This window comes from Indicator indicator, chromosome 13 (genome assembly GCF_027791375.1).
Source record: "Indicator indicator isolate 239-I01 chromosome 13, UM_Iind_1.1, whole genome shotgun sequence".
In the NCBI taxonomy this organism is placed as follows: domain Eukaryota; kingdom Metazoa; phylum Chordata; class Aves; order Piciformes; family Indicatoridae; genus Indicator; species Indicator indicator.
The window spans coordinates 20,003,837-20,024,305 of record NC_072022.1 but is presented as its reverse complement, the minus strand read 5'-3'; the positions used below and the strand labels follow the sequence as shown (position 1 = coordinate 20,024,305).

Here is a 20,469-nt window from a genome sequence, read left to right as displayed (position 1 = left end):
GGAGGTGCTCTGCTTTGTGCTGTTTGGTCTCAGGAAGCTGAGGGCAGAGCATCGCAGAGCGCAGGTTGTGGTTCTTAGACTCTGTGCCACATTAATTTTAATGTCTGGGAATCTGTGGTGCCTCTTAGAGAGCTCCCACGAAGCATCTCTGAGCTGATGTATCACCAGGATTGAGGACTAGTTTGAATAAAAGGTGAAATATTTTGAAGAGGCTCAGCTAAAGGAGATGAGAAAGAGAGACTTACATGATTTGGGGCAAATTGTAGCCCTGCTGTGGGGATCTGCATAGCACAGGGAGAGAGGAAATTCGGGAGACTTTTTTTTTTTTTCCACCAAAATATCTGTTTACACCCATGTGTGGATGGGGACTTAGGTGCTGTTACTGGATCTTCATTTTCTGGCTTTAAATTAATTTGGACTTCACCGTAGCCTTAGCCTGGGCTGAACTGGGATAAAAAGCAATAATAAACTCAGGCCTTTGTAGTTTTCAAAATGGGCCATCAGCATTGCTGGCTTCAGAACTCCGAGCTCTGCTCTTTGATCCTTGAATGGGATTATCCTTTTCATTCTGTTTTATTTTCCCAGAAAGTATGGAGAATGGTGTTTTCTATACAAACCTCTTTCCTTATTATTTGTTATTCTATTGAAAGAAATTTGTGCAAGCTAACTTTCCACTTCCTGAGTTGCTGCTGTTGGTGCTGCGTCTCCTGAACCCACTGCTAGCAGCAGCAGCTTGGCCAAGACCAGTAACCACTAGCATCCTTTGGACCCCCCAACCTCTGTTTTAACACGTTCTGTTTTGTGGGAGAATGTATGTGACCCTAGTGGGAATTTTTAATTTACTTGGATGCCTTATGATGATTGTCAAATTAAACTCAGCTTTGTGACAAGTGCAGCCTTCCGGGCAGTTTTTTGGCGTCCCCGCTACAGACATGTGGAAGAGCTAACTTGGTAAATTGGCTTTGCTTTGTCCTTTTCTGGAGTGAAGCACAGAGGGACTTTGGAAGCTATTTAAAAGCGGCACAGCAAGAAATTGGAGAGGTGGCAAAAGCAAATAATCAAAAGTAAATATTACCTATTGTTATTACAGATCAGCTGGGAGTTTGTATAAACACACATCAGAACAGGGAAATGCTGCCTGAATGTAAGACTGTTTTCCTGATTAAAGAACATGAGGTCTAAGTGTTTCTGCTCTCATCTCTGTGAGATCTCATCAGATGGTTGTTTTCATAAGACAGGTTCTCTGAAACACAAAAGCAGAGCAAGATCTATTGAAAGTATTCCCTGTGTTGTCCTTCAGGTGCTTTTGCTCCTTGTGCAAGCAAGAAGTGCATTTTTATTTTGAGGAGAGGAAAAAATTGGCAGCAAGTTTGGAGATAAGCTGCCTTTTGTTGACACAAAGCAAATTAACGCTTCAGGCTACTTTTCTTCTTGATTTGTAGCAGGCTTCACATTGACAGGCAAATTAGACTGAGATTAAATAGAAACTATTTATATGCCTTATCTTTGGTACGTTCATTTTGGATCTGTTAGAGTAAGATTAATACAGCAAATTTGTTTTATTTAAGCAGATGCCAAGAGATGGAGTTATCTTCTTGATTTTGAAAATTAAGACTTTTTATTGATTGCATCCTTGAGCATGGTGACATGGGATCTAGAAATATCACTTGTGGAAAAGTTCTGAAGACCCAAACTCTTTGTTAAAATGGAATATTAACAGCAATTTTTAGCAGTTGATCACCACATCCGTCAATACTTTAGGTATGATTCTTGTTAGCTACACGTATTACTCCAGTAAGCTTGTATCAGTAATTTTGCTGCTGTAGTCCACCGCTTGATCATAGAATCATAGAATGGTCTGGGTGGGAGGGGACCTCCAAAGGTCATCTAGTAAGCAGGGGCATCCTCAGCTAGATCAGGCTGCCCAAAGTCCTGTTAAGGCTCACTTTGAATATCTCCAGGAATGGGTCCTCAACCACCTTCCTGGGCAACCTGTTCCAGTGTTCCACCACCCTCATAGTAAAGAACTTGTTCCTAACATCCAATCTAAATCTGCCCTTCTCTAGTTTGAAGCCCCTTGTCCTATCACTGTAGGCCTTTGCAAACAGTCTCTCTCCATCCTCCTGTTTAGGCCCCTTCAGATCCTGGAAGGCTGCTAAGTCTCCCTGGAGGAGCCTCCTAACCAAGAACAGTTCTAGCAAGCATCTCTGACATTCTGATTGAACCTACATTTTCTCATGTTCTCACACTGCAGTGGCCTTGGCTATTGCCTTTCTCAGATAACACAGGATCTTCTGTATGTCTATACTAAGCACATGTGCTGCACAATTCACTTAGGTCAAGTGCACTTCTTCAGTCTGCTTTCCCTGTTTGTGTTTGTCTGGAGATAAAACAGTCCAACACAGCCAGCACCTGCACATTACATGACACTTGTTTTCATGCTTTGTACTATAGATTGTTAAAAGCTATAAGCTATTCTGACCATAATATCAGACTTGGTGTATAAAAGAAATTGCAGCAGAAACCACAGTGTGAGGGTTTATCAAGCCACTATCCTCTGAGACACAATTATTTTTCTGTTAGGAGGACCCAATTTAAATGACACCAGATTTGTTAAAGGCCCAGGTAAGTTCTAGCTTTTAAATATGTACATTTCTAAAACTGCATACCTAATTTCTAGTTTGGGTTTGTCTTATTTTTTAATTTCCACTTCTTGAAGCTACTGCTTTGTGACACAAACTTCTTACTGTTACTAACCTCTTTCCCATGTATGTACCTCTTAATTCTTACAGGAAACAGACTGAGCTGTTTGCTCTCTTTATGCAAGGTATGTCTTCCACACAACATGTATTGCTTTAGCTCTGGGGTGGAGCATGATGTTTCAGCATCCTTTTAAAGTGGAAATTGCACACTTTCTTAAAGACTACTTCACATGCTCTGTATTCTGCACCAATTTAAATGCACTTTATTTATAAAGTTTATAACAATTTATAAAGTTTATAAACATTTATAACCATTTCTTTTTATCCTGATTTTTCATTAATTACAGTAATAATTTGGGAACCAGTTAGATATGTCTTAAAAGGACACGGCAATCTTTTCTTTTATAGATAAAGGAGTGTAGAAAAGCTTTCTGTACTCTGCAGGTGACCTCAGTGTATACAGAGGGAGACTAGATGGTTACATTGAATGATAGAGCTTGTGTGACCACTTCCCCTTACTTCTTAACGTGCATGCACTTTCTGCACTGAAAAAGTATACTTCTGAATAAGAGGTCAAGAGAATTAGGATTATGTTGAACATAGTGTGCTGTGTGCTCCCCAAGGAAGGTGTTCTAATATACTGAAAATAAATCTCTCTAAAATTTAAGAAATGGCATTAATGGGTTTTGCAGAGCATTAGCCACCTTTCCACAGGTGTGCTGAGATCCAAGGGTCTTAAGAAATAGTGGGAGGTTATAGGAAAGAGTGGGAAATGGGATATTCTTAATACTCCCATGATTTGGTGGATAGTGTCACAAGGGTAAAGTCATAACAACTGTCTGACATTCCAGGTGTATGACCTTGGCAAGCATCAGCTTTATGCATTGTTTTAATTTTGGGGTCTGGTATCACCTTGTGATTCCTGCACTGGTTTCTGGTAAAAAGGAAACTGACAGGCATTGGGTGAGTGTGCTGTTGATAACTGCTGAAGTTTACCACAAGGGCAGCTGCTCTTAGCCCCTTCACAAACACCAACCCTTCAGCTGGAGTTTGTTTTGCTTTTTAAACAAATTAAGGATCTTTTCACAAACTGAGACAAATATGCCAATTAGTAGATGGCTATGCCTTATCCTTTAGATGTGTTAGAACTTCCTTTTAATACAAGGACCACAGCAGATGCTGGAGTTTAGTCAAATGTTCTCTGAAGGTAACTGTAGTGAAATACAAGTAGCTGTTTAGAGTTTCTAACCTTCCCTTATTGTTCAAGTTTCTAAACATCTGATCTTAATCTCCTTTGTAAGCCTTTAGCATGGCTGTGTTAATGAGATGAGAAGTGCCCTCTCTGAGGTTTGTATTCTGACAGTAATACTCCATTTGGGTTGTGTTCCAAGCCCTAGGGGCCTTGAGCAACCTGATCTAGTAGAACCATGGCAGTTGGTTGGAACTAGATGATCTTTAAGGTCCCTTCCAACGCAAACCATTCTGTGACATAGATGAGAGCTGCACTGTTCTTCAGACAGAGGCCTTTTTTTCCCCATTTCCCTCCCCCAACAGACCTCTCCTGTGTCAGCTTGCACACAGCCTGCACAGCTGCAGCTCTTGCTTGAGCTGTAGACAAGAGGAGTCATTCTTACTGATGGCAGTTTTTCCTCTACTCCTGAAAGGGTCAAAACTTGAATGTAGAAAGTCCTGTTTGTTGATTAAATTTGCTGTATGCAGGGGAGAGGCTTTATGTCTGTCCAGTGAGCATAAGAAAAGGGCAGAGAACAGCAGTGGTTGGACAGATACTTCAGTGACCCATCAGTATTTCCACACTGCTAAGGTGTAGGTTTGAGTGGAAGATTCCTGCACTGTTTTCTGGTGAAAAGGAAACAGGCAACTGTTATCTGTGGATCCCCCTTCATTAAGACAACCTCTCTACCCAAGGACCCTGTGACATAACACTTAGACTTAAAATCATCATAATAAAGTGAGTGTGAAAAGTAGCTTTTCAGGTACACATTTGTCCTCTCACACTAGCTCAGCAGCCTGCTTATTTGTCTGCTCTTGAACTTACTGAGAAACACTAACATAAAAGATCTAAATACAGAAGAGAAAGCAGCCTGCTTCAGTAGGACTTCTCTTGGCTGCAAAACCTTGGAACTAGCAATGGTTTCTTGAAGGAGGACCTGCAAGAAGCCTTGTATTCCTGCTTTTCTTTCCTTTGTTGTTCTTTGTTTATAGAGTCTGTATTCTTTGATGGAGGATAAATCTTATGAAGAGCAACTGAAGGCACTGGGGCTCTTTAGTTTGAAAAAGAGGAGGCTGAGGGGAGACCTCATTGCTGTCTACAACTCCCTGAAAGGACATTGTGGAGAGGCTGATGCTGGTCTCTTCTCACAGGTAATTAGTGATAGAACGAGAGGGCATGGCCTCAAGCTGTGATTGGGTAGGTTTAGAGTGGACATTAGGAAAAATTTTTCAGAGTGGTCAGGCATTGGAATGGGATGTCCAGGGAGGTGGTTGAGTTGCCAGCCCTGGATGTGTTTAAAGGTGATTTGCATGTGGTGCTTGGGGATATGGTTTAGGAGGTGAACTTTGTAGAGTAGGGTTATCAGTTGGACTTGGAGATCCTGAGGGTCTTTTCCAACCTGAATGTTTCTGTGATACTGTGAGGTATTTTCTTTTTCACTAGGCAGTGTCAAAGTATGAGAAGTGACATGTTTCCTTTGTCAGCTTAGCCCTTAGGACAATTGTTTAGTGATAAACTATCTGGAAATGTGGTCTTTGCCATTATTTCAGGAAACTGCTTTGTGAAAGTCAGCAATTTCTCCGATAGTTTCTGTCAAAACCATCGTGAACAGAGTTTGGTTTCATTTTCTCCGGCTTCCGAGAGCTGCTTAGGTATCCACGTGAGAGCTGACCGCTAAGCTGTCCTCCTCCAGCTCTCCTGAAGGGACTGCCCCGTTTCTCCCCAGCATTCCTGGGCTGTGGATCCCGGCGTGCCCGAGACTTCCCACACTGACCTGCCAGGGCCGCGAGGCACGCCGGGACCTGCCCCTTCTCTGCGCCGTCAGCCCCGCCGGGTTGGTGGAGCACGCATCACGTGCCCGCCCATCGCCTCTTCATTGGCCGGCGGCGCAATCCGTTACCTGTGGGCTGGGCAGTGGCTGAGGGACGGTCAGAGGGTGTCCGGCGTTGCCTCGGTAACGACCGCCCCGGGCATGGCGGCGGGGCGTGCCTCGAGGTGAGGAGGTGGCGGGGACTGGGGGGTTTTCAGGGTGGCGAGGGATGTGCGCGGAGGTGGTCTGCGGAAGCACATTGTGGCGAAGGGTGTCTGCCGCGGGTTTGGGTTGAGCAGGAGGAGGGGTGTGTGGAGGGGCCTGATTGTGAGGAAAGGAGTGTTGAGGGAGCGGGCTTTGTGGGGAGAGTGCGCTTACACAGATTCACAGATTGCGTTGGGTTGGAAGGGACCCTCAAAGATCGTGTTGTCCAACCCCACTGCAGTGAGCAGGGACAGCTCCGCGAGAAAGGCATCTAACTGGGTTCCTGGATGTAGGTCACCTCTGAGACCCTCCCCCTCTTCTATTTTCCAGCAGAGCAGGGAATCTCTAGGGTGGTATCAGGTGCTGAAAAAAAGATAACAATGGCGTGATTCAGGGTGCTCCGTGGGAAGAGTGAGAGGCTTGCTGTTCCTAAATAAATCTGTCTTGTCTATTTGTTTCCTGGTTATAATTCTTGAGTAATGCTCGCTTGTATTATAGGTTGGTGCTTGGCAATATAAAGCCGTGGAAATAGCAAAGCTACTTAAGATTGTGCTGAAAATGCTGGGAGAGAAAAATCAAGTAATTGTGAAAAGAGACCTTTACACAGATCCCACGTTTCCAGCCAGTGATACCTCTATATTTTTTGATTATTGTACTCCACTTGCCCAATTCAGAGGCGAGATATCTTGGTTGAGACCTAAGGTGAGTTGTAAGGTATAAAAGACTGTGAATTTAGCAGAACTGCGTTTAAAATGGTAAATGGTAGTTAGTAGTTTCTGGGTGGTTTTATTTTTTAGAAGGAAAGAAGTCATAAAGCCAGTGTATGTCAGTGTAAACAATATATTAACAACGTTAACAATATTTTTAAGTCTGGGTGCTTCTTTATAGGTTTGACTTAAATACTGTGGTGGAACTTTTGAATTTCATGACACTAGTAAAAATTCAGGTATTTTATTATGAATATGTTTCATGAGGAAGATAATTTGCATACCAGGTTAAAAACCAGCATTATGTCATTCCAAAATTCCAGACATTTTACATAACTGTCTTGAAACCAAGTAACTGGATTTTGGAGTTTTTCAGAAGCATTTTTTTTTTTTTTTTGATTGTTGATTTCTGATAAGACAGAACTTTTAAAGTTATAACTTGTCATATGACTTGCCTTGCTTTTAAACTTAATGGGTGGGTTTTAGAATAAGCCATATGAGAGCTAAAAAGTTTAGGATGTGTTTCTGCAGTGCATTGTTTTCAAGTGAAGTATTTATGGTACTGCCTTTGTATGGAGGGGAAATTAAAAAGCTATAAAACTGTAATGAAGAAAAAGCCACATTTTGTTTGGTGGCATTGTTTTTATGCCACACATCTGGGGATGGCCGTAGAACAGTGATAGAGCTGTTGGTTATCAAATAGAATTGGCAAACAAATGATTTCAAAAAGCCCAGTGTGCAACTTTCTGCCTTTGTACCTCATACCTTGATTACTACTGATGACTGAAACTCTCCATCTCTTGCAGTGTTTACAGGTAAGAGAAGAACCATTAAAAAAACTCATTTTCAGATTTGATTAAACGTTCAGACTTTGCATTTGAAATTACCTCCTTTGCTACCAGCAATCTATTTTTATTGCTCTGGGAAATGTTTTTCTCTCATGCTAATTTGGAGATTTTTTGTAACTTGAGATGTGCCATTCAATGTGAATGGCATCAGTTCTATCACAGCTGATCGTACATCTAGTAAGGAGCTGATGGATCATGTTGTCTTCCACTTAGTGGTGCCTCTGCTATGTTTGTGCTTGATGGTGACTTTCGTGTACTGAAGTTCACATGGGAACTAGATTTGCCTCACATGAAATACCTGTAAAATAGCTAGAAGGCAGTAATTTCTTAATCTTTGCTTAGGCTGAAGGTATCTGAAGAGGAGATGTTCTAGAGGTAAAAATTCCCTTACTTTGTGAGAGGTCTCTGGAGTCCTCTGATTCCCTAAGATTCCTTAGAATGTCATGCAGGATTTGACTTTAACTCTTCTTCTTTTAATCTTAGGACATTTGTTCTAGCCCTCGGTTATTTTCAAACAACCTGCAGGATGTGCAAGTGAAACAAGGGATTTTGGGAGACTGTTGGTTCCTGTGTGCCTGTGTAGCTTTGCAGAAGAGTAAATACCTATTGAATAAGGTAGAGAGAAGTTTCTTGTTTCATGTTTCAGAATTCCAAGCCTCCATATGAGTGTCAGTTTTGTTACGCTTACTTTTACTGGGTTTGCTGTGGTATTTTTTTCTGCTATTATTACAAATGATTCATGTTCACCATATATTAAACCAGTTTTGTTTAAAAAAAAAAAAACTAACAAAATTGCACTGTTTGTCTTGGTTTTGTCTTTTGGCGTCTAGGTAATCCCTCCAGGTCAGCCCAGCTGGACAGATGAGACTTATCAAGGCTGTTTCACTTGTCGAGTCTGGCAGTTTGGACACTGGGTAGAAGTGACCATTGACGATCGCTTGCCTTGCCTTGGTGGGAAGCTCTGCTTTTCCCAGTGCCAGACAGAGGATTTGTTTTGGCTTCCGCTACTGGAAAAAGCTTATGCAAAGTATGTGAACACAGTTATCAAGGAATTAAAGGGAGTTAAAATACTTGTAGTCCTGCTTACTTTTATCTCACTACTTTGAGCGTGGATCTGTGGATTATCCATGTAAAGTACAACAGCTGATAGCATTTCCATATTGGGTTTTGCAGAAAGCACTTTTCAAAGTGTAGATCTATAAGATGTGTTTCTAGTTGCATATGAGGTAAGATGGTGTTAGGAAGAGAATTATGATGAAAAGTAAGAGTTGCAATGAATGCTAGGATTCAAATGATGCTTTTTAAGTCACTATGCATTGGTCAGTTAATTTTGTTAAGGGAAATATTTCCCTAGTGTAGCCTTTGAGGGTAGCTGAGGGCTCAGAGCATGCAAATATTTTCATGGAAAGCAGCAACATTATATAAATTTATGCTAGTTAAGACTCTGGCTGTATGAGTTTCACTGCTCTTTTAATTTGTTGGTTTGTTATTTAAGAAGTAACAACCGTATTGTTAATATGTTTGAAAATGCAGCTATTTCAAGTTTTATCAAAATGCTCTCCAGATGGCCACACAATCTGGAGACAAAACACATTGGTGAGGTAGCAGATGTCCAAAGAACTTGGACGAAAGATTGCATGCTTGTCAGCAGAGGGCAGAACAAGACTTTAAGTATGAAGTAATTTATTCGACTGTAGATACATTGAACTGAACTTGCGAAGCAGCAGTGGCATGTTAAATCATCTCTCTAGGCTTGAAAAATAATATTTGTTTTCTGTAGAGTTTTTATCATTCTACCATGTCTTATAACTCTGTTACAGTCTTAGTTCCTTTTGCATCCACTGTGTTGGATAGAGTAGTCTCTTGATTTAATTAAATTGTTGAAGGAAGTGCTATTCTGGTTTGTCATGTGTAGTGAACAAAGAATAATTGAAGAAGAGGAGGAAATGTCATTTATTTATACAGAAAGCAGTTAGTATATCACAAAACATAATGTAGTACACAGATAATTAGGTACAAATGACTAGTATAAGACTAGAGCAGTTTCTATATAGAATGGAATGAATTGTAATAGAATTCCCATCAAATAGTGGCATGTCTGATGGCTTACATATTTAGATGTTGTATCGTGTAAATAGAGTATGTGCTTTCTATTGCTGCTTGGAAATAAGAGGTAGGGCACAGTCGTGATGGTGATGCAGGGTTGAAAGTACTGAAGAACTTTAGTTCTGCTGTATGTAGAAACCTTTTTTGTATGTTTGTTTGTTTTTTGGTTGGTTTGTTTGTTTTAACAGAGTACATGGATCTTATGAACAGCTGTGGGCAGGACAGGTGGCAGATGCATTGGTTGATCTGACTGGAGGAATTGCTGAAAGATGGACCCTGAAAGACCCTGGAAGAAATGCAGAGAAAGAGAAAACTGGCATGGTTTTAGAGAAAGCAGTGTTTAGAAGATTGATGAATCTGAAGGAGCAGTGTGTAATAAGCTGCGCAGTCCTTGATTCCAGACAAGGTAATAGTAAAGTTCTAGACATTTATAAGTAAATTTTTCTGTTTAACAGGGTTCAGAGCACGAGGCAGCCAGGAAGTGTGTAGTGTTGAATCTAGTACCATACCAGTTTCATAGTGCAACTTGATACAACCTTGGATAAATAAAAGATTTAGTGATGTTACTGAGTTGAGGATGAGGGGTGCTTTTGAGGAATGATTTCCGTATTTGGTGCTGATACGGTCAGTTCTCAAAAACAAATGGACACTCCCCACCCTTTGAAGAAGCACCTTAAAAACCCCAATGAATTTCAACACTGAGAACTTGTAGGTGTTTGAGATCAAATAGTGAGTTCTTAAAATTTTTCCATTTATTTGATTTCTGTATAGTCACAAATAAAGTGAACTGTTCGGGTCTTTTAGTGCTAGATTTCCTTTTGTCTCAAAATGGCCTTCTTTCAAAGGATTGTTTAATGGCTATCATTGTAAAATATGGAGCAGATTCTTTTGTTTGCTTTCAAATACCATTTTTTTTTTCTATTCAGGTACAAGTGAACTAGGAGAATTTCATGCCTTTATTGTGATAGACATGTTGAATCTGTCTGAAGAGTCAGGCAAGGAAATCTTCCTACTACGAATACGAAATCCTTGGGGGAGGCGATGCTGGAGAGGTCCCTGGTGTGAGGGGTGAGTAGGTTTATTTTAATTTGGAAAATGGTCTGTGAAAGTTTGGAAGCACAAAGCATATCTATGCATTGCATAGGCAAATACTGCCAATAGGCTACATCAGAGGAGAGAGACTTCAGTTTGTGTGCAGGCCTTCAGAGAGATCATACAGCTTGTTGGTTCTAAGGTTAGTCATTTTGATCTGTTAGTTCTAGTAATTTATTTTTTTAATAACACTTTTTTTGTGTTTATCAAAGCATCTTTTTGTAGAGATAGACTTAAGATTATTTGTTGATCTATCTTTTGTCTGATTTTTGTGGTGCTTTCTTCTGCAATTGATCTAAGTATCTTTGTTCATGAGATGTTTGTGACATAAGTAGTCACTTGGCTTTACTCAGCTTTTCTCATTTGAACTTGTTTCAGTTGCTGATGACAAGCAAAGAAGTATGTTTTAAGACAAAATACAGTGTAAGGAAGGATGTCTATTTTTTTGTACTTGTGTTTTCATTTCTGTAGATTAATATGAGTAGGAGAAGCTGGAATCCATTAGATATATATAGACAAGTGGATATAAAGAAGAGATCTGTTTGAAAGGAAATGCAGAAATATGTTCAGCAGTTCATATAGCAAAATAACAGGAATGAAAGGGCAGACCCTACTAGCTTATTTTGAAAAGCATTAGCATATTTTGACTGTATAAAAGAACATTCAATTCTTGACCCAAGGAACAAGCTTTCTGCATTGAAATATGGTAACAGTGTAATCATGATAATAAAACATTCTAGAGGAATGGGCTAGATTTTTTTTTTGCCCCTGAGTTAAAAAGATGGCTTAATCACATTAATGGAGGCTTAAGTTGATGGGTTTTTGCTTTTGGCAGTTTTGCTTATGCACTCAGTCTCTTGTAGTTCCTTTCCAAACAGTAAGTTGCCATGCAGTTGCAAGAGGGTAGCATGTCGCTGGGCAGCCTTAGAGCCCCATTTTGTTCAAGTGCAGAACTGTTGTTTGCTCTTAATGAAACAATCAAAAAAATTGAGAGTACTGGCTTTCAATGGGCTCTAAATAACAAGGTGTTTAAATTCTTGGTTTATAATTACTAAGCCAGCAGATTCTTGGGGATAACCAGCTGCTTCACACAGTGAGTTTTGATATTCATTCTACAGCATTACAATTCTTTCAGTTATTGTGCAGCTTTTTTTACTTTTTCGTTGCTTTTTTTTTTATAACTATTAAAATCTTTATTTGCCTCTCAAGCTTCAGACTGCACTGTTTTGTAAGCAAAGTATCTATTTTACTTAGAAGTAGGCTTCTGTATCCAATCTAGTCTTAGGATATTTCTAAGTTTTCTTTGATATGTTGCAATTGGTACTTTGTTACCCCTCTCACTGGCTAGCAAAGTGCACAGAGAAATTTTCAATGCAAGTATTTGACAGCAAGATGAAGAAGCTTTTTTATTGCCCAGCTCCGTAGGATATTTGATAAAATGTGGTTGTGGAACTTAATTGGGGAAAGAACTAAATGTTAAATTTTGCCTTCTGTGCCAGTGGTCAAGGATGGAGCCAGCTAGATCCAGCGGTTGCCTCAGAACTGCTCTCACAGATCCAAGAGGGAGAATTCTGGGTTGATGAAGATGAGTTTTTTAGGGAATTTGATGAGATTACCATGGGTTTTCCAGTCAACGAGGAAGGACAACTTCAGAGTCTCTATACAGGTGTGGTATGGAAAAATATCTTTTTCATGCAATAATATGTCAATGGAAAAAAACTGATTTAAATTGCAAATGGATGCAACTAGACCATTATTTCTCAGTCCTTCCTTCTCCTTTAGACCTGTAGGCCTTTTCTGTCTCTACTGGGAAGAATAGAGGCACAGTCAAAAACTGAGTATCTTTACAGGGGTCTGTGATATTTCTCTGAAATCTGGTTACTTGCTAGTTTGAAAGATTAGTGTTCTCCACCTGGAAGGCTCTTGTTTTGGACAGCTTTGTGATTGTATTTTTTTAAAAGGGAGGTAGACTTCATATTTCTAGAAACAGTTTCATGTTGTAAAGATGATATCAATCTGCCATTACCAGTGGTGACATTAATTCTCATGCCTCTCAAATATGTGCTTAGAGAAAGTGTTAGTGCTATCTATGACAACATGATTTCTTGGGCTGGAGGATCTCTGTCATGTATCTATCTGTTGTGTAAAATTAAGTAGCCTTTAGTGTCTGAAATCTGCACTGTGTGTTTCTTCTTTTGCTAGAGAAAGTGCTGTATCACTCACAGAATCTTTTTGGAGCCTGGGTGAGAGGCCAGTCTGCAGGTGGCTGCCGTAACAACAGCAGCTTCCCTACCAACCCTAAGTTCTGGCTGAGAGTCTGTGAAAAGAGTGAGGTGTGCATTGCTCTGCTGCAGAAACAGAGGAAATACACTGCTGACTGGGCTGGAAGGATTCAAAATCTGACTTGCTTAGCAGAGGAAAATTTGTCTTTGGCTGAAGGCAGACAGAGGAAGAATTATCAGGCTGTGGGACTGCACGTCTGGAAGGTAATAGGATAGTGACATTTTTATTATTGCAAACAGGTTTTAAAGCATTATGGAAACATCTGAGTAAAATAATTTCCTGCGGTGGTGACACAATTCAGTTATTCACTCATTTTACATCTCTGATTTCCATTGGAATGATCTTGTTTGTTTTGCAATGCAATTACTGTCTGTACAAATTGTTAGTGGATTTCCTTCTTATTATTAAGTGCCAAGTAACAGAACTTTTGGGACTGTTCCAAGCTAGCACATGACATTTCAGGCTGATTATTTGATGACTATAAGTAAATTTACTCCTGCTTCTCTTTGATGTTCTTCATATCTGCTGATACTCTCCTCCTTACTTGTTCCATTTTGTAAATGCATACAAGTTAAAAAAATGTTTTAAACAATATTTGATCATCTTTAGTTGTATTAAAAACTCCTTCTTTTTCCTAAAACACCACGCATCATTATGCATCTATTCTAGGTGGAGAAGAAACGATTTAACCTCCCAAAGACCCTCTCTGCTCCTCCAGTTGTAGGTACCACCTGCCATTCCTATGACAGAGAAGTGCATGTGTGCTGTGACCTTTTGCCTGGGTTTTATCTTGTTGTTCCCAGCACTTTTCTGAAAGATGCTGTAGGGAATTTCTTGCTTCGTGTATTTTCAACAGGAAGGATCACTCTCAGGTAGGTTTAAAAGAGAAAATTTCTTATAGTTGTTGCCATAAAGCAATAGATGAGATACAGCACAAAGTGTAAATATCCAAAACATTCTGAAGGGTTGTACCAAGTTCCAAACAGCAGCATTGTTTTGTCTTTGAATTCACCTAAGTAGTGTTGTATTGCCTTGGCTTTTTCATGAAGCTGTTACTGCCTCTTGTTAAAAGTCAGAAGTAGCCAGATGAGCAGCTTCTTGACTCTGAACTGCAGTGTTTTGAGAAAGTGCCTGTTTTGTAAAAAACACTGAGAAGGTTTCTGCAGAACATGCTTCTCAGTATGTGGGAGTTCTTTCTGGAATGTCTGGAAAAATTGAAGATGTACCACAGAAGTTAAAAGCAGCTGTTATTATTATTGCCATCAGTGACAGAAAAGGCGAGCAGCATTTTATCAGGTATGCTGGAAAACACATGCTAACAGTTTGCCTAACATGTATTAGTGAGCACTATAGCTTCAGCTGCAAGTAGTGTCAACAGTGGGCTCATGGCATAATGGTCACAGCTCATCTTTTGAGGACAGGTGTGGAAAATAGCACTGATGTTTAGGCTGTCTTCTTCAGCTGAACCAAGAATTGTTTTTTTGAATTAAAGCGTTCAACACTGACAGTACAGCTGAAATTTTACTTATGAGTGCCTCAAGAAGCTTACCAGCATTATTATAAAATTTTTGGAAGGATCACTGCATACTGTGTTCTAGCTATCTTTCCTTATAACTTCTGACAGAAAAATAGACTTTTATAATACATAGAAAAGATTGTTCCTAGTTCAAGAGTGCTGCTTATCCAACAGAAAATATCAGCAATGTTAGTCCAGTAGCTTCTGATAACTTGAAATTTTTTAAACTGTAGCAGGCTCAAACTTAATTGTAGCTATCTCAACACTTTAGTCAATTATTTGTGAGTAATTCTGTGCTAGTGGGCATAGCCCTAAAATAAATACTTAAGAAGACACAACTACAAGTAGTTGTGTGGAGTAGACAGAATTTTACCTTTTTTTCCAATAAACCTGAAAACATCTGAAGTTTTCTAACAGCTCATGCCAGGTAAGCTGCATACAGAGATAAAATGTACTGTTTGCAAGATGTTTCAAAGCTATTCACATATTTTTATATTCAGATAGTATACTATTAACTGCTATCTCCTTGGAGAGATAGCAAATCACATTACAGAGCCAGAACAAACATTAATCATTTACTCAACAAAATTTGGAAGCAGGATGGCATCTAATTTTAGACTCAATAAAGATCTGCAAAACTATGAAGCTAATTTTCCTGTATGGGTACAAATTGTATACTTCTCACTAGCATTACACTTGGCTTCTGGACATACTTCATCTGTAGAATATGTTGCATCTTCAGTGATGGGATAAAATTTCTAGTGTTGCTGTTAAGTATACTACTTCCTTGGACTAAAACAGAGGTCCAGTCTGGATGTGTGCCTGGAATGAACAATTGCAGAATATCGTGACAGCTGTTTTGTGTTCTTAGCTGGAGAACTGGCAATAAGAATAGACAATCTGTTTCAAATCATGCTTAAATATGGTTTCAAAAGTTGCATAACTGATAATGATACTAAATTGTTCTTATGGCTGTGAAATGCAGTGCTGGGCTAGGATTAAAACAGAATTAACATTACCATGACCAAGTTGCGAGGTAAAGTGGTAGTTTCTTCTGATTAAAGACAGGAATGCAGTGTCTGCTTTGGACTTACTGAGGTGCTCATGTCTGCTTCAGAAGACCCTGTCAGTTATATTGCATTCAAATAAGACAAATGGCACAAAGGTATTGAGGAAAAAATATGGAAGCTGCATTACTTCATGAATGTACAAAAATCTGACCTGGCTTTAGTGCATGGTTTGTAAGGGCTGTGTTGTTCTTGTGGAGTTCTCTGAATTTTTTAAGGACTTAGAGTTGTACAGTTCTTTTTTTTCTCTCTGTGGGTAATTTGAAGGAATTTATGTTAATTTTTGTGAGCTGTATTCTAGATTTTGTGAAGTCATGCAGGGTTTATAAGTTTTAATTTCTCTTCTCTCTTACACTTGGTAGTGAGGTAAAGCCACCACCCACTGATGCTGCTCTCTGTGAAGAACTCCCAGCCGGTGAATGGGAGACAGTGCAGCTGCATGGATGCTGGAAAAATGGGCAAAGTGCTGGAGGTAGCAGGAACTTCCCCTCCTTCTATATCAATCCCTGCTTTCCCCTCTCCATTCCTGCAGGACCAGGAAAAAGCAGTGTGAAAGTTACCCTCCATCAGCACTGCCAAGATAGCAAGTGTCGTCCTATAGGTTTCCATATTTTCCAGGTAAGACTTGTGGCCAATTTGCTCATTTGCTAAGTGTGAAGGTGAGAGCCTCTCAGCCGACTGCTCCTTGAGCTTGGCAAGGGGCTACCTGCTTCAAGGAGAAACACAGGCTGGTCCTGTGCTACATAGCGTAGTAACCAGATAGTTGGTTCCACTGAATTCTTCCACCTTTCTAAAGTAGTTTTAGAAATGATGAACTCTCTTGAGGATTTGCAAAGAATTCTTCGTGTCTTAATGACTGAGGGTCAGACTTCATGACCAAAAAACCTTACATCTTTCATCTCTAATAATTATTCATTTGTTTGTTGGCAAATTGTGTTGGATCCTTAGAATTCAGAAGGACTGTATATGTTGAGCATGTGATCTGAGCCAAAACAAAATATGATTGATGTGGGCAAATACAGGTTTGACGTGTGTGCCAGTAATCAATGGCATAAATGTAGGATGGGAAGCTTCTGGTTAGGTGGCTGTTTTGCAGGGAAAGCTGGTTCAATTTCAGAAAGAATGCTTAAAAAAAGGTGTGTCTTAAATGAGCATTCATATAGCTTCAAATATACAATATCTGAAGAATAAATAGCATTTTTCATACTTGTAGAGACTGCAGAGAAGCCTAATATGAATTTTTAGTACAGGAAATGATACTAGAAGGAAGAAGGACACAATGTTCACCTTATCTGTGAAGTGAGAAACAAGGGCACTAGGCTGCAGCAAGGAAGAGTGAGGTTAGACAACAAAAAAAGCTTTTAAGCTATGTGGGTAGTGGGTTGTGTAAACTGTCTACAAAGACACTAGGAATGGTTTATCTGTACTTGATAGCGCCATCTGGGTTTTCCGGAAGCCTTCCCATCTGTCTCCTGTAGCTCTTTACAGCAGAGTGAGCATTTAGAGTGGAATGGGTATGGAACTTACCATGCTGTGGCAGACCAGACATTTAATATTGTGAAGCCTGAAATACGTGAAAAGACAGGCATGTTCTCATTCCTCTTTCTAGGTGCCTAATAGCAGCTGGAAACCACATACTTCCTCTTTTCTACACTTGGAGCCACTGGTTAGCTGTGTGCCTCATTGCTATTCACAGGAAGTGAGCCAACTTTGCAGACTTCCTGAAGGAAATTATGTAATTATACCTTCTACCTACTTGCCCAATACAGAAGGCAATTTTACACTGGTCATAGCAACCAAAATAGACAGGTAAAAATATGTTGCCATCTATTTGCATTTCCAGTATTTTTAGTGCATGTATTACAGAATGTTTGGAAGCAGTAACTGTAGTGACACATTCTCACTTTTGATAGAAGATCTATAACTATATCTGGATGTTAAGATTTACACTGAAATTTTACTAAGCTTTTTAACAAACAGCTGTTTCTGAGAAAATGCAATGGGTAGCAGGCAATATTCCAGGCAGTTCCTCCTGATGTGCATAATAACAGATCCAAATCAGAGTTTGTAGATTCTAGAAGATTGCAAAAAGTTTCCATAAAATTGCATCCAGATTCCATAATGGAAAGAATGTGGAGCAAAGCTTAGCATAATGGCCTACTCCTTCTCTGGAGACTTTCAAAGCCAACCTGGACATGTTCCTGTGTGGCCTGCCCTAGGTGATCCTGCTTTGGTGGGGCAGGTTGGACCCCATGGTCTCTGAAGGTCCCTTCCAACCCCTAACATTCTATGATTTTGTGATGCTCCTTTTGAAGTGGGATAAATGATTGATGTTTACAAGATCATTACAAATTACTAAACATTACAAGTGTTTTTGCAGAAATAAGTTTGGTTTGGGTTTTCAACAGGAAGCGGATTCACAGCCAGGAGACACTTGGACAAGTATTGCAAGAAGTAAGTGATACTTTTTAACTACAGGTGTTGCAAAGATGTTGCAGAAGCATCTTCAAGTATTAGTTAATACTGAGAGTTGTGTACTAGTAGACTGGACTTTGATTATGCTCCTTTACTTGCTGCAAACTGATAGTCAGTAAAGCAGTTAATCTTTGATGTTTTGTTTCTCAGACAGAAAGTAGCATTTGTTAGCAGCTAATAAAATCTTTCTTTTCGTGCCACTCATGCACAAAAGCTTCTGTGTAGCTGTTTTATTAAGTCATTGTTTATTCCCTCAAGTCATTCCACAGTACCTACCTCTGCTGTACCATCTGTGAGAAGTTGGACTATTAGTGATGAACAGGTGACTGTACTTGACTCGTACATTTGCTTTCAAGAGTGTAAACACTCTTTATGCAACTGGATGTGTCTGGATGTATTCATTCTTGATGTCAGCCAGCTTTAATTATACATTGTGCTACTCCTCCATCTGATTGGCTTTGATATTGAGTTCCTACGTACTGTGATGTAGAAATTTTAGTTGATGTCATAATGTTGTAAAGACTTAAGAAAACACAACAAAAAGAGAAGAGTGGAAGGACAATCCAAAGATTAGCTTTCACCACACTGGAGCTTTTCTCACAGCGAGCCCATAAATCATCCTACCATTAGAATCCTTTTTAGTGTGTGAGCTATTCTGATCAAGGTAATGCCACCTATTTACTGTTTTGGTGGTATCTTTTGCTCATTTAAATGTGAATGTAATAGTGAAGGGATGGATGGATGGTGAGTGCTGAGTGCCTAATACTTAAAATATTTTTACTGGGTAGAAAGGATTATTTTAACAAGTATTTAAAGATACCTGATTTGGTTCAAAGCATGTCCTTGATAATGCTCTGCATATTAGGTGAGAACAAGATCATCCAGATACTTGGCTCTTTTCCTTTGAGATTTTAATAAAAACAAACCAAAAAACTTAGGGAAAAGCTCTTAATCCAGAATTAGAACTGGTTTACTAATTTTCTTAATGTAGGTCGTGTTGACCAATGATTACATTTTGTCCTTAAAATCACACAATGTGGATTTTGTGTGCTTTGCAAAAATGGGTGACACTCTGAATGTACTTTCTTCATGGTGCTTGTTATTTTAATGTTTCAGAGCTGAAGTATGTAATGAAGTCCTTAATTGCTGTTGTTTTGCAAGGCCATTATTGTATAAGGATATATTCAAAGATAACCCTTCTTGTGTTATTCCATGAAAATGGTTGGACTTGAACAAAGGGTGCTCTTGGCATCAAGGGAACAGTTTAGATTCTTCAGGACCTGAAACCTTGAGGAATTTGGAAATGGCAGTTACAGTTTTCTCATCAGTGGCAGAAATTAATATCTGAAGCTAATCTTCAACAGCATAGTCTAAGGCTTTAAATCATTCTTTGGTTTGGCCTCAAAGGATGTCTCACTGAGCAGTCGGGCAATTGATTCCTAAGGAGTGATGGCAGCAGGACTGGGTGTCAGTGCATTTTTCTAAGAGGTTGTCTCTGTGTTTTCTGTTGCAGAGGTGATGGGATTTATGAGGATTAGGGTTTTTTTTAAGATCTTTCACAGGAAAAGGTTGCATTTTGGCCTTAATTTATAAATCTTCATTTTCTCTGATTTACTTTAGTTCTGTATGACTTTCTTTTTTCTTGATGAAAAAGTTGATTCATGAAATGACTTTGGGTTTTTTTACTGCATTGTTCATTTTCTTACAGATTTCGTTTACAACTGTGATGAAAAGATAATCTGGAATTCTCACGCTGTCATTCTCATTCTGATGAGAAACATCCGAAGGGTGAGGAATATCTCACCTCTGTCCGTTGTCAGTTTCAAATGGAGTAACAAGATACTTTTAGCCCATCTGTTTTTCACTGGTACAAACTGTGACTTCTTTGTAAAAATACCTCCTCAATCATGTAAACTCTGAATACTTGTTCTTCACGTGGCTTTTTTGAAACCAGCATTGTACAGCAAATCTTCATAATGTACCTCAGTTCTTCAACAATACAGGTGGAGAATGTGTGCATGTTTTAACAGTTTTAGAAGGAAACTGGAAAACATATGTGCATAATTAAATAATACTTTGGAAAAAAAATAGTCAAGTTTACAGAGTAACTTCAGGGGACACAGAGGAAAGAAACTGGAGTCTTTTTTTCAGGTAGGACATATCTCAAGAATGATTAAATTACACTGGAGCAGAGAAAGTCTAAGTTTGTATCCTACACTGCCAGTCATGCTGCTGAGCACTTTATTATGGGCCTTTCATTGAGCCATGCAAATGGTGGGTTGAGAAGAAGGATTTTTTTGGTGAGCTTTTCTTTAATAAACGAAGGAGTAAGATAAGACTTGATAACTTTTGTTTATGAACTATCCCATTAGACTACGTTGGTAGATCTGTGAGAATGTTTCTGCAAGGTCTGCCATTGCCATAAGAA

At 39.4% G+C, this 20,469-nt stretch overlaps 1 protein-coding gene across 1 annotated transcript; it reads left to right on the top strand.

Moving 5' to 3' along the window:
• Positions 1-6,505: 6,505 nt before the first annotated feature.
• On the top strand, positions 6,506-19,785 carry CAPN10 (calpain 10). Its single transcript, XM_054385951.1, has 12 exons — positions 6,506-6,649; positions 7,986-8,117; positions 8,333-8,529; positions 9,797-10,014; positions 10,535-10,676; positions 12,200-12,366; positions 12,903-13,186; positions 13,653-13,855; positions 15,929-16,184; positions 17,176-17,375; positions 17,975-18,020; positions 19,750-19,785. Exons 1-12 carry the CDS (start codon positions 6,506-6,508, stop codon positions 19,777-19,779), a joined length of 2,019 nt encoding a protein of 672 aa, XP_054241926.1. The 3' UTR covers positions 19,780-19,785.
• Positions 19,786-20,469: the final 684 nt, after the last annotated feature.